General features: G+C 38.2%; 1 protein-coding gene across 1 annotated transcript in view; it reads left to right on the top strand.

Moving 5' to 3' along the window:
• Positions 1 to 15,005, top strand: part of LOC128240683 (uncharacterized) — a 35,700-nt gene that overhangs the window by 2,973 nt on the left and 17,722 nt on the right. Inside the window, exons 2-12 of the mRNA XM_052957399.1 lie at positions 2,055 to 2,208; positions 3,239 to 3,350; positions 5,070 to 5,173; positions 5,758 to 5,898; positions 6,749 to 6,874; positions 8,594 to 8,694; positions 9,410 to 9,503; positions 12,174 to 12,220; positions 12,702 to 12,803; positions 13,721 to 13,809; positions 14,188 to 14,246. Coding sequence (XP_052813359.1) covers positions 2,067 to 2,208; positions 3,239 to 3,350; positions 5,070 to 5,173; positions 5,758 to 5,898; positions 6,749 to 6,874; positions 8,594 to 8,694; positions 9,410 to 9,503; positions 12,174 to 12,220; positions 12,702 to 12,803; positions 13,721 to 13,809; positions 14,188 to 14,246 — 1,117 coding nt within the window. The 5' untranslated portion in view covers positions 2,055 to 2,066. The remainder of the gene's footprint in view (positions 1 to 2,054; positions 2,209 to 3,238; positions 3,351 to 5,069; positions 5,174 to 5,757; positions 5,899 to 6,748; positions 6,875 to 8,593; positions 8,695 to 9,409; positions 9,504 to 12,173; positions 12,221 to 12,701; positions 12,804 to 13,720; positions 13,810 to 14,187; positions 14,247 to 15,005) is intronic.

Raw genomic sequence — 15,005 nt, 5'->3', positions numbered from 1 at the left:
ACAGAACGCTACTCCGGGGTGGGGGAAGCTCAATGTGTTGCGTTCTGATACAGAAAATTACTCGATGGCGCCAAGGTAGGGTAGGGGGGGGGGGGCTCAATATGGCGCGTTCTGGCATAGAAAACTACATGGAAGCGGGAAAGGGAGTGGAGGGGAAGCTCAAAGTGTTGCGTTCTGACATAGAAAGCTACTCGGAGGCGGGGAAGGGAGGGGAGTGGAGCTCAATGTGATGCGTTCCGCTAAAGAAAGCTACACGGAGGCGGGGAAGGGAGGGGAGGGGAAGCTCAATATGTTGCATTCTGACATAGATCTACTCGGAGGCAGTGAAGGGAGGGGAGGGGAGCTCAATGTGATGCGTTCCGCTAAAGAAAGCTACACGGAGGCGGGGAAGGGAGGGGAGGGGAAGCTCAATATGTTGCATTCTGACATAGAAAGATACTCGGAGGCGGGGAAAGGAGGGGAGGGGAGCTCAATGTGATGCGTTCTGACATAGAAAGCTACCCGGGGGCGGGGAAAGGAGGGGAGGGGAGCTCAATGTGTTCTGTTCTGACATAGAAAGCTACTCGGAGGCGGGGAAAGGAGGGCAGGGGAGGGGAGCTCAATGTGATGCATTCTGCTAAAGAAAGCTACACGGAGGCGGGGAATGAGGGGAGGGGAGCTCAATGTGTTGCGTTCTGTTGAAGTAAGCTACTAGGAGGCAGGGAAAGGAGGGGAGGGGAGCTCAATGTGTTGCGTTCTGACATAGAAATCTACACGGGTGCGGGGAAAGGAGGGGAAGGGGAGCTCAATCTGTTGCGTTCTGTTAAAGAAAGCTACACGGAGGCGGGGAAAGGAGGGGAGGGGGAGCTCAATGTGTTGCGTTCTGTTAAAGAACGCTACACGGAGGCGGGGAAAGGAGGGGAGAGTGAGCTTAATGTGTTGCGTTCTGACATAGAAAGTACACGGAGGCGGGGAAGAGGGGGAGGGGGAGCTCAATGTGTTGCGTTCTGACATAGAAAGCTACACGGAGGCGGGGAAGGGAGGGGAGGGGGAAGCTCAATGTGTTGTGTTCTGTTAAAGAAAGCTACACGGAGGCGGGGATAGGAAGGGAGGGGGAGCTCAATATGTTGCTTTCTGACATAGAAAGCTACAAGGAGGCGGGAAGGGAGGTGAGGGGAAGCTCAATGTGTTGCGTCCTGATAAATCGAGTTACTTGAGGGCAGTTTTGGGAGCTATATGAGTGTCGTCTTGACATATGGACTTACTCTATGAGCTTAATGTGTTCTTTCTGTTTGGAAGGTCGGGAGCTCTATGCGTCGTGGGCATCGGCAGCTTAATGTGTCGAACTATTTATGTGTCGGAGCTCTATGTGTGTCGGCTAACTTGATGTGTCGGAGCTCTATGTGTGTCGGCTAACTTGATGTGTCGGAGCTCTATGTGTGGTCGAGTTTTTTTGTGTCGGATCTCTATGTGGCAATAACAATGCTTTTTGTATTCGATAAAATGTAAATTTTTAGAATTAATCTTTTGAAGTGAAATTTAATTAGCTCTCAAAATACCTAACCATGTATCATTATGCTCGTTAAATACTGAAGTCACATTAAAAACACCTCATTTCGTAACATTCAGTGTTTTCGTCCTCTTAAAGCGGCACAGTATATAGGCTGATTCAAATATTTTTTATTTTTTATGAAGTATTATGTTGAATTCATTTTATTTCCAAATTAAAACAAAAAGCAGACGATGTATGTAAGTATAAGCGATTTTTTTGCTTTTTGTGGCCACGTAGTTATTAAGAAAATCAATATATTTTCATCTGTACACAAATATATGCATTTCTGGTTTTGATCATTAAAATCAAATGAGTTTAATTTTAATAAACTTTATTTTGCATCAACGTATATTGTTCCTGTTACTTCTACTTCAGCTACTTCGTAATGTGGTGGCTGAGTGGTAAACGTAGTATGAATAAGGTACAGGTTGGCATATCATCTTCCTGTGATAAATACCCGATATAGTATCGTGTAGATGCAATATGTACATGCACACTAACCGGAAGTTGTTTCCCTACCCAGGCACGCGACAAGATGCTTGTTGAATGGCTGCATGTGACGGTCGCGACGTGGCTGCTGTTCAGCATGGTACCGGTCGCCCGGGGCAACTCGTTCATCGACGCCTACAACCAGGCTTCAAACGACCTCATCAATGATGACACTAGTGTCAAAAAATGTGATTATACACCCCCTGACCAATGACCCTCCAACCCAAAAAATCCCATCCCACGCAAACTGCATCAACACCGCCAATTCAATATTATAATCAGTATTTCATCATTAAATCGAAGCACCTTGGTCATTTTACGTCGAAATCATCCTTGGATGTATACGGACGGTTTACAATGTCAGAATTCTTCACATATAACTACGCTGCAAATATATCGCGTAGTAGTTTTGATATACCAGTTAAGCCTTAAAAATTAACTCACAAAAATCTTTTAATTAATCATTTATGCAATAATACTCTATACCGTGAATCAATTCGAACGTAGTAATACAAATTACAAGTTATTAGCTTAAAACACTAATGTGATGTACCTTTGCCCAGTATAGTACAGGGGTCGTATGAAATGGTTTGTATTTGGAAATCAAATGACTATTACTATGACAAAATTAGATTAAAGATATTGAACAACGTGTTTGATTCAGAAAGATACTTTTTAAACCGTACTCAATTGCTGTCAAAACCCGTTGGCTCGAACTCGCTTGGCTCGATTTCCTCGTTGGTTCGAAGTGCATGTAAAGGACCGATTACTTTGTACTCAATGTAAGCATTTCCGCTTGGCTCGAATTTCCCGAGGCTCGATGTATTTTGTCGGTCCCCGGGAGTTCGAGCCAACGGGGTTTGTCTGTAAAGTCATATAAACCCGTCAGCAGTAGGTTAAGGACTTTATGTAAAACTAATATTTGTTAACTATTCAGCAATGTTCATCGTCAACACTCTGCTAGTTCCTCATTTATATTAAACTAGCAGTTTGGAGGCTTGCTTCTCAGTCAGACATAAGGCGTTAGTTAATACTTTCATTGTATAGTTGTATCCTTAATATCAACAGCCAAGCTGAATTATTAGTATTATCCAGTCTTTTCATGGAGAAAATCTATGTTGTAAATGATTCCATCTAAATATTATATATATTCTAATGTTTTGTTTAAGATGTTTCAATTGGCACCGATCTTATATTTTGTTCCACTTTGTGTTCTAGTGTACGACAACCGGGCGGACTTCTTTCTACAGGCGGTGCACGAGACCGGACTCGCCTCGTCGGCCATTGCAGACGCCGCCAACTTCGTGAACCTGCTTGCCATCTTCCTCAAGTACGTGGGGCTAGTATATAACACATTCTCAAATACGACCACTCTGGCTTTCCTAAGTCAATATTCAGGAGTTAATACTATTTTCTTAGGGGCCCGAAAGAACATGACCAGTTGAGTGAAGTATAACTTCCCGATGTATGGTGTCCCTTCGAAAATTTCTCGTTGTTCACTAAGATAGTATGGTTTTTAAATTTTAATTAACTTTTTACTTTTGATATTTTTGTTTTTCACAAATAATTTTACATGACGTATGGTAAAGAAGGTCTCTTAAATTATCCAGTTTAGTATTTTAAATCGTATATTAAAATACCTGTTTTACATCAAATTTCACATGACGTATGTTGAAAAAGGTCTCTTAAATTATTCAGTTTAGTATTTCAAAGGTCTATATTTAAAGTCTCGATGGCTTTATATGGCTACGAATCGTATGTATAAAACACATTAAGTTAGGAACTTTGAAGGTTATGGCAACCTTATCATTATATTGCGTCCTTGAGAAGTATTTATCTTGTGTATACATGTCAATTTTCACCCAAAATCTAATTTTCTTATGAATAGATACAATGAAGAGAATGCAGATAAGATTTCTGCTAAAAAAAATGAATCCGGAAAACGACTAGCAAAATCAACCTCGTGCACGCTATAACCATCTGCGCGAAAACAAAACCGCTAACAAAATCTTTTTTTTTTCTTAATTTCATTATTATTTCATTTCCTTCTTGACAGGATAAAAAGTTTATTCAGATCAGTTTACATCGGAGCTATAAATATTTGAATGAAATGCATTTGAGTGCATTTCAATTTCGCCTACGAACAATTTAAACCGGAACATGACACGCAAAACCTTCGCTATGCAATTACATCCTGTGCTAAATAAGCATTCTTCTTCATCAGAGGTTTGATAATGATAACTCTAGACTGCACAATTGTGTGCATAACAATGATAATATTAAGTAGATCATGTTTCTGTTATCATCGTCGACCAATCAAAACGTTCGTTACATTAAGCACATTTAACTATTGGGCATTGACCATCGATACGCTGTTATGCCACTTTTTTATTTATCATTTATTTTATAAAGATAAGGGAATATCACTATTCAACGATTTACCATTAACACAAAATGCATTTAATAAGCTATACTCAAGTACAAAATGGGCACATATTTTAATTAAGCAATAGTAAAAGATGCGAAAAAGTCAATTATCAAATATTGAAAAAAGCTATGAAAGTTCCAATTCTTGAAAAACAAATTCTTTTTTATGAGAAAGTAAATTACGGGATAATCGCCAAATTAAATACAATCCAACATTTTAACTTATGAAAAGCCTTAAAATTGGTGCAAACAATAGTTATGGTTACCATGATGATATCACTCCCAACGTCCTATCGCGTGTCATATATACACATGTTACCCCGCAGAGATAACACAGGGGGCAGGGGAAATTAACTTATACCGCGCTTTCCAATACATCAGTCCAATTAAATGATAAAACGGTCTTAGATTGACATAACTTATTCTGACACGGAAATGCGCATTTAAAAAACGTATTAACTGGAACTATATTAAACTAAGATAATCGAATAATAGGGTTATAAGTACTGCGATTTGATCCGGAAGGTTGAATATGAATAAATATATGAATACTTATGTAAAGTCGCGACCGAAACCTAACTATTACAATCATATACGTTAATGCCTTTCTTTTCTTTTCCAGCGTGCCGACGATCGAAGACCTGATGAGTTATGACAATTTCAGGACACAGCTGGATACTGTTGTCGCTCGGATCAACGGCATCTGCCCTCTCAAGGACATTACAGGTGTCAGATAACAGTTTTATATTAGGCTCGTCTGTTTTGCAAAGAAAACAATCGACGATAGCCTTAGATTTGTCTTAGAAGAGTTCGACGAACCAATTAAGAATGGGCACATTGAAATTGTTGTCCATGTAACCAATACCTATAGTAAATTCGGAACACCTCGGCCATTTTTATCGAAAACAACCTCGGATGTATGCCGGTACATCAGTTGATGTAGTTCGGTTGTGTTTTAATTATATCATTCATTAATTGTAGTGTTTTAGAGTTGTATTTATTGATCTAATTTTACGTTGATTGCCAGTGAAATATATTTTTGAAAACATTATTATGATTCCCAAGAGTTAAGTCATAAAGTTTAACTGCTAAATAAAATTACTACGCGATCTACTTGCAGCGGACTTAAACGCACCACTTTTTGAGTATGTAAACCGTCCAAATACATCCGAGGTTGTTCCCGATAAAAATGGCCGAGGAGTTCTGAATGCCTGTAGTACTGACTGGTGATGTTCTGTATTTTTAGATATGATAATATACAAAAACTTACTATATTATTTATTTTCATCAATTTAATCTTGTTCTGCAAGATGATTTCGAAGAGTGTACCCGGGCGGACCGTGGGAGCCTCTGGCGACCCATAACCGGCATCTGTAACAACATAGAACACCCGCGGTGGGGGACGCCAAAAATAGCCCAACTTAGACTGGCACCAGCATTCTGGGAAAACGGTAAGTTCATACTAACGTTAGTACTTAATAGTTCAATCACACTTAGACATGATTGCTTGACATTCAAACGCATTGGTGTGATGCGAATAATCTCCTTATCAGTTAACAACGATTGTTGTTCCTCTTTTGTGACGAACGTACACGCATATGTATCGAGCCACATCACTTGAATGTAACATTTGTTGTTTACTCATGGCGTACTGGTATTGAATGCATTATAAATAAAGGTGGTACTTGTATAACCTCTTTTGAACTGGATTGTAAATTTCGATAAAAAAAACACAGATAGAGATAAACCGCATTGATATTTTCTTAAAGCAGCACTCTCACAGATTTACCGTTTTGACAACTTTTTTTTTATTCTTTGTCTTGGAATGTGCCAATTTGTGCGTGAATATCTGCAAACCAGTGATTTAAAACTGCTGACAAAAGATCAGATCGCAGATTTTCATTTTTCCTTTCAAATATTAATATTTCATGGCTTAAAGCGTTATTAACGGTTTAAGAAAAATGCATAAAACAATTTTTTGACCTTCAATATGAAATTCTGTGATCTGTATTTTTGTCAGCAGTCACATACCACTATTTCCATGCATCTTTGCATAAATTGGCTCGTTTCAAGACAAAAAAATGGTGTCAAAACATTCAATCTGTGAGAGTGCAGTTATAGGTTGGTGGTGTTCGACCTTAGAACTTATTAAATGTGTTGCAGTTGGGTTGGTGGTGTTCGACCTTAGAACTTATTAAATGTGTTGCAGTTGGGTTGGTGGTGTTCGACCTTAGAACTTATTAAATGTGTTGCAGTTGGGTTGGTGGTGTTCGACCTTAGAACTTATTAAATGTGTTGCAGTTGGGTTGGTGGTGTTCGACCCTTTGCCCGATTACATGACTCCCGTGGACTCCCGGGGCGTCCAGCTTTTACCCAACATTCCACTCATCTTTAACCTACAAGGAACTAACAGATTCACGCTCGCAGGTACTTCACCACTTGTAACATACTTCCCGGTCATTTTCGAAGAATTTGTTAACCGCATAAAAACGCTTGCGTTCTGTAGGAAAATTTAAGACTGTGGTTAATACTCGGTAACTTTTTAAGGTTTAGAACTGTATAACAAAGCCCATTTGAACTTCCACTTGATTTCTTAAAATACGTCATCAAAACGTGATCATGCGATATGTTCATTGTCGAGATTGTCCTTGTATCTTAAAGAAAATTTCAATTGAACTGTTATCGTTATATGCCTTTGATCCGAAACAAACGAAGCTTTATACGAAGGTTCTTCAAAGGGTTATGTTACACATGATATACACAAGGTGCGCAAAAGGGGGCACAATAAAGGGGTTATGTGACACATTATTAACCAAAGGGGCACAATAGGGGAATAACAAGGGGTTATGTGACACATTATACACAAAAGGAACACAATAGGGGAACAATAAACGGGTTATGTGACACATTATATACAAAAGGGGCACTAGAGGGGAATAATAATGGGGGTTATGTGACACATTATATACAAAAGGGGCACAATAGGGGATGGTAAAGGGGTTATGTTACACATTGTATACAAAAGGGGCACAAGAGGGGATTAATAATGGGGGTTATGTGACACATTATATACAAAAGGGACACAATAAGGGAATAATAAAGGGGTTATGTTACACATAATATACACAAGGGGCACAATAGGGGAACAATAAAGGGATAATGTTACACATTATCTACAAAAGGGGCACAATAGGGAAATAAAAAAGGGGTTATGTTACACATTTTCTACAAAAGGGGCACAATAGGGTATAAGGGGTTATGTGACACATGAATACACAAGGGATGCAATACGGGAACAATAAAGGGGTTATGTTACACATGATAAACACAAGGGGTGCAATTGGGGAACAATAAAGGGGTTATGTTGCTCATTATATACACAAGGGGTACAATAGGGGACAAGGGGTTATGTGACACATGAATAAACAAGGGATGCAATACGGGAACAATAAATGGGTATGTTACACATGATAAACACAAGGGGTGCAATTGGGGAACAATAAAGGGGTTATGTTACACATTATATACACACGGGGCACAATAGGGGAACAATAAAGGGCTTATGTAACACGTTATATACACAAGGGGAACAATAAAGGGATTATGTTACACATGGTATTCACAAGGGGCACAATAGGGGAACAATAAAGGGCTTATGTAACACGTTATATACACAAGGGGCACAATTGGGGAACACTAAAGGAGTTATGTAACACGTTATATACACACGGGGCACAATAGGGGAACAATAAAGGGCTTATGTAACACGTTACATACACAAGGGGCACAATTGGGGAACAATAAAGGGGTTATGTAACACGTTATATACACAAGGGGCACAATAGGGGAACAATAAAGGGGTTATGCAACACGTTATATACACAAGGAGCACAATTGGGGAACCATAAAGGTTGATGGATTTATTTTTATTTGAATGCAGTATAATGTTTAACTCATTTGATTTAAATGATAAAGAAAGAAAAAGAAAAATATAATTTGTGTTCAGATATGTTAGGCTTCAAAATTATTTTTTTTTAATTAAAAGTAACTTGACCACACATTTTCCGGTTGAAAAAGCGCCAAAATATCACTTCTATATTTTGCATGAACCTATATTATACGCATTTAAACCTGGAATGATTTCAGTGACGAACCCGGGGACGGCAGAGCCGGTTTGTCAGAGAGTAAACGTGAAGAGTAAAAAGCAGGGCTTTGTCGACGGCATTATTGCTAGTGCAATCCCCAACGTAAGTGGCGTTTATCAGGTTGTGTTCGGCGGGGAAAAATGAACTGTGCTCCGTCTATTAAGAACAATGTACCAATTCCGTTGGAAATCTACATACCTTTCAAGATAAAATTGTTCTTTGTAAACGCATATTTATAAACAGCAGCAATTCCTCAATGATTCATAGAAAATGCGTGTGACAGAATGCACATGAAATAATTTAGTTTCGTGTGACGTGAAGCAGTACGCTTCAACCTAGGCATTGTTTTAGTTTGTCAAAAGCGTAAAACCGCTATTAAAATCAATGTCTTTGAATTACAAAGGTTGTTTAATTGGATTATACACTAAGTTCAAAAGATGGGTTGTACTTAGATTCGTTTATATATTCATATATATATATATATATATATATATATATATATATATATATATATATATATATATATATATATAAGATGTTAACAGAAATATAATGAATTTTGGTTTCAAACTTTAGGCAACGTATGCTGTACATTTCTATTTCGAGTTTTTTTTGCAAAAGAAGGAAAAAAGGAAATATGCACATTGCTTCAATGATATAAAAATTGTGCTTGACATTATGAATGTTTAATTATTTTGTTAGATTGGAAATATATATGCTTAATGGTTGCATTCTTAAATTATTTTGTTCAGCAATCATGGCAATTTGTTTTTGATCGAGTATTCACATAACAATTATTTCATCCTTTTTTCAACAGAGAGACGGGTGCGAAGTGGACTTTGATGGTAGTCGTTACTCCGCCAGTGGGGACACATGTAAAAGAGCCACCATCTGTTACCAACCCTTTTATGGTAAGACAATAGGTGATATCTCTCAAGAAAAGCTATAAACGAAAATTGGAATACATCATGACAAAGCATGTGCCTTTGGAGCACAAATATGATAATGGAATAGGGTAAGGGTAACAAGCCGTCAAATTAAAAAAGTTCACTTCTGCCTGTGGGCAGTTGAGAAAAAAAAATCTAAATAATGGTAAAGCTCTATTCTGAACGTTAATTCACTTTTACTAAGAACAACTAATAGCGATACGGCCTATGGCGTTCGAAACACATGCGCTACAGCCACATAAACACATATGCGTTCAAGCTAGCAAAGAACTATAACAATATAGCTAGTGCCTTTCAACACATATGCATAGATATAACGCCAAAATAGTAATAACTACCATTAACGATACGGCCAGCCCATTTAAACACATATGCACCAAGGCTGGTTATAACTGACTAAAACGAAAGCGTCGGCAACTTTGAATACGTTTCAGTTAATACTAACAAGAATAAACTATAACGACATAACTAGCACATTTGAACACATGTTTGTTGAGGAAAGTGAGAACATTTACTATAGAGAAATGCCTTTGTTTACCACGTCCTCCCGATCCGGGGGTATACCAGGGATTTTTTTTGGGGGGGCGTGTTTATACCTTCCAGATGGCCCCGCAATGCCGAGTGAATGAGGTGGTTTTGTTTTCTTGCCCGAGAATAGCGGGGAATGGGCCGTGGCTTAGTGTCGGGAAATGTCCGTTCTTTAAAGGGAAATGTCCGAGTTTAAGCCAAAGGTTTTCCCGGAGTTTAACGAGATCACAATGTATGCTTTAAAATTGGCCATACCTAGATATCCCAGGTAGGAGGGCATTTGGCGGGGATTTTACCTGGGATTGGCTAGACCTAAAGTCAAAATCCCCGCTATTCCGCGGACCTTGGTGGGGGTGGGGTGGGGGAGGGGAGCGTGGTAACAATTGACTGGTGCATTAGAACTATCTACACTGTGAGTGACGACCATAGTTCGTATAAGACCAACTCCAACCAATGAACACATGTTGTCACGTAATGCTACTGTTCACTTAACTTGTTGGAAGTCTTGTTTAAGCTATTAAACAGCAACCGATCGAATGTTAGTTCTTTATTGTTCCACGTTCATACTAAGTATATTAATCAGTATATAATACAGCATGACATTTAAGGTAATCCCACATCCTAACTGCCGTCCATTAAGGACCCAAGGCCGCGTTCCTTGCCTTCTCTAACCCTGCTGTCTTCACATCGAAAATCATCTCTCTTAAGTACTATTTTGTTGTATAAATATGACAGCTTTACAACCCGAGGAATACACGTTTTTGTAATTCACATGACTATTTTGTACATTTGTACCAGGTCGGCTGTCAACCACTTCCATATTCAAATGACAATCAAATATGCCCTACATTACTAAACATACAGTATGTAGACACATATCCATTTAATTAAATCTTAATTATATCTTAACTATAACGTTTTTAACGTATTACGTCACAATGTGCGTTAAAACTAGTATGAACATACCTTATCTTTAACGGCAGCGCATTTGAACACATACAAATATGCATGATAGCTAGTAAGATTCAAGTTTACCAATAAGGCCTGCATCGTTGGACCCACAGATGTGTCACAGCCTGTAGGTACCCAATCATATCAGTAGGGCAGCGCTTTTGTACACGTTTGCTTAAAAGCCAATGTTAGCAAAATATACAAATAAAGCCAGCTCTTTTGTGCAAATATTCAATAAAGCCAATGTTAGCAAAATAAACAAATAAAGCCAGCTCTTTTGTGCAAATATTCAATAAAGCCAGTGTTAGCAAACGATACTTATAAAGCCAGCGCCTTTGAACACATGTGCTAAAATGCAACTGTCAGCAAACTATACGAATAAGGCAAGTTCTTTTGCACGCGTATGCTTTAAAGCCATGGATATCAAAACATAACTACTTAAGGTCTGCTTCTTTGTACATATATATTAACAATAAGACTTACACCTATCAACACAAAGTCATTATTTTAAGTTGCATTAAAATATATATAGGGATAAGACAAACACCGTCACATGCCTTTGTGCTGAACATGTCAATGTCTTGCAACAAATGAACATGATTATGCTTTAGACCAAGTAGAAACAATATCTACTGAGAAGACGTATTTTCCAACTTCAAGTTATGATATGTTAACTGTATTGTTGCAAGTTTACATTTAAAAGTGATTTGAAGTGATTGATTGTTTCTCGCGTTATTGTGACGTAGTTTGATAAACTGCTTTTTGTTTCGGTCGGGTCGTTCTATTTACAGATTTGGTGAAAAAAATATTGAAAGGTTTTCTTAAATGAAATGAAGTATACTTTCACGATTCTTGAAAATGAAATCACTGGTATAAATATTAGTAATGAGTTGCGTGGTTATTGTCATTATCGGGGATATGAACGCAGTTGGGCTGTCCTCCACATACTTGAACCAGCCCATGTGCGTTTAAACCCTGATAATGAGATCAATCCCACATGTCATCTCTTAAATAAACGATAGCTAAAAAAATTGAAAAAAATGTGTACACTAAGATAAGACCATTGTCTTTACAACAAAACTCAAAATATCTTTCGCGGTCACATATATGACAATATTATTGAAATGTGTTCATACTGATTTTTTTTTGTTTCAGTCGTGATCGAATTGTTTCCCCGAATACGTGCAGCAAGTAAATTGACGGTACGTAGGTCTTTACCTGAATCGATTGCTGTACTTGTGTTGACAATCGAGTGCTGTACTTGTGTTGACAATCGATTGCTGTATTTGTGTTGACAATCGAGTGCTGTACTTGTGTTGACAATCGAGTGCTGTACTTGTGTTGACAATCGAGTGCTGTACTTGTGTTGACAATCGAGTGCTGTACGTGTGTTGACAATCGAGTGCTGTACGTGTGTTGACAATCGAATGCTGTACTTGATATTAATTGTTTCTAGTATAATGCTAAGTTATGATGTTTGTTCTTTTTAAATTTGAATCGCCAAGATTATTTTAACATAAAAAAAACAAACCGCAGTTTGCGGACTTGCGGACTCGACATGGATTTATATCAGGCTGAGCTTATCGGAAATGCTAGCGAATACTTATTGCATTGACAGTTTTTGACCATAACTGAATGACCAAAGTCAAACTACGATTGAAATGGTATTTCTTTTTTCCTCAGATTAATAACGAAGTTGTGGACACATACTCAAGTACTACGAAAATGTATGATGCCACTGGGTTTCAAACGTTCTGGGTGCGCATTCAAAACGATAAACTTCAGGTAAAGCACCATAACGCATGTTTTAGTTTTTTTAAACCCAACAGAACAAAGCTGGTACGGTGGGCGTGTATACGATAATTAGCAATAGTCGGTCGGTGGTTCTGTTGGTCGGCTGGTCCATTTTTTGATCGGTTAGTCGGTCAATCGGAGTTAAATACGTTTTCATACACCATGAAATACGGGTAAAGCTCAAATACTATTACCAACTTGCAACTATTGGGCAGAGTTATAGCCCCTTTTCAAGATAAATTTTATCTGTTGATCTGTTGTTAACGGTAACCGGATGATAACCCATGAAAGAGTGGACGGGTTTGAATCAAGATTGTACACATGTTTAACGCAATAATAAGTTTTAATTACATAACAATCAACTAATACAACTAGAGTTATGTCCCCTTTTCAATTAAAAATTCGCCCACCCCCCCCCCCAAAAAAAAAAAAAATAACAACAAAAAACCCCAAAAAGAACAACAACAACAACAACAAAAACGGTGACGATAGCTTTTGACATACATGTACCATGTATTTAAACAATTCTAAGTACACTGGTTTAATTCTGTCAATAAGGAAAATTAAGTCTGCGGTAACAATCCACCTATGTTTGTCCGAGTTATGGCCCCTTTGTTAATCTATTTTGCAAGAACAATTTCCTGGTGATGAAAGTTTGCCATCCATGTGTCCATGTGTAGGGTTTTTTGTCACTTTTTTGACAGCTCTACCATTTAAATGGTCGAACATATTCGTACTGCATAGTTAATTGGTGATACTAGTAAAGTAACTTTGAGGAAAATACATGATTTTAGATTTCACCTAATCCCAATTTTTATGCCCTGTAATTTTGATTTTATAAGCAAGGCCTTTGTGTATATCAATAACCACTGAATTCGCTTTGTTACTATCATTTCACTGCCTGTCAGGTTGGGTCGGGTAGCGAGTGTGACGAGCGGACGGTGATACTGGAGGGCGCGACGGACCCCGGTCTTGCACAAGAAATTCAAAATACCAGGTACGCACAAACACCGTATTGTCTTATAGTTATCGAGGTTTGAACCACAGATCCGATGTTTTTAATTTAGTTGCTTCGATTCAGGGAGTTTATTAGAACTAAGGAACACAAAACCGTGTCGTACAGCAATTAAATAATACAGCATTAACTTTATGACATCGGTGGAAGGGGAGTATTCAGTGAAAGGTGAACATGACAGTAATTCGTAAAACCAAAAATAAGATATTTGATTGGTTACTTGCATGGGTATAGTCATAATGTTTGTGCCGTTCTCGAAATGAATGAGCCAAAGGTTGTCCTTTGTATATGCTTCGGTAATAAAGGAATATTTTACACTGTTTGATACTAATGCTGCTAACTAAGTGTTGTCTTTTGCAGGCATGCGATTTCAATATCTGCTGGCCAGCCCAACAAGCTTACCGCCCAGTTTCCAGTTTGTAAGTTTCGGGAATTTATTTCTCAAAAATAAAAGAAATCGCAAAACCCCAGTCAGTAAATGCTACTAAAAAGAACATGACAACAACTTCGAATGTCGTTTTGGTTTTTTGTTCCGGCAACCACTAGATCAAAAGAAGAATGATAGTATAAGAAAACACTCTATACACGGATTGGTTATATAATGTTTGAACACAACAGCAACACACGGCGGCATACACGTGACATACACGTTCTTACCTCTCGTTAAAACGACGTAAATGACTTGCCTTAATAATTCGTTAAAACGACTAAGTTACTCGTTTTAACGACTAACGTATCGCGTTAAAATGACTAAGTATCTCTGTAAAATGGACTTACTTATCTCCTTTAAAGATGAACGCCCCAATCCCCTCCCACTCATACACACGTATTTCACCTCTATGCCACCGTAAACCCCAAAACTTAAGCAGTCTTCCATCACCTCATCTAAAGCAATTCAAGATAGTTGTCTCACGTAGCAACAGGGTAGATTAGCCATTAGCATCGTCGACAAGTAATTTAAAAGTACTTGATCTCGCTTCTCTTAAAAATACCGTTGGACAATTCAATGACAGAATCTTGTTTTATTAATTATGAGGCAAGGGAGACAATTCTTCTCCCAATGAATTCGCTCTTCACAATAAAATACTCCTCAGTAACATTTGTTGTCTCGACAGGCGAGTGGTCTAGAGGCCACTGATAAGAATTTGATGTGACAATGCCGACCGAGTTTAAATCCA

Source organism: Mya arenaria, chromosome 7 (assembly GCF_026914265.1).
Source record: "Mya arenaria isolate MELC-2E11 chromosome 7, ASM2691426v1".
Taxonomy (NCBI): Eukaryota; Metazoa; Mollusca; class Bivalvia; order Myida; family Myidae; genus Mya; species Mya arenaria.
This window is presented reverse-complemented; position numbering and strand designations above follow the sequence as displayed.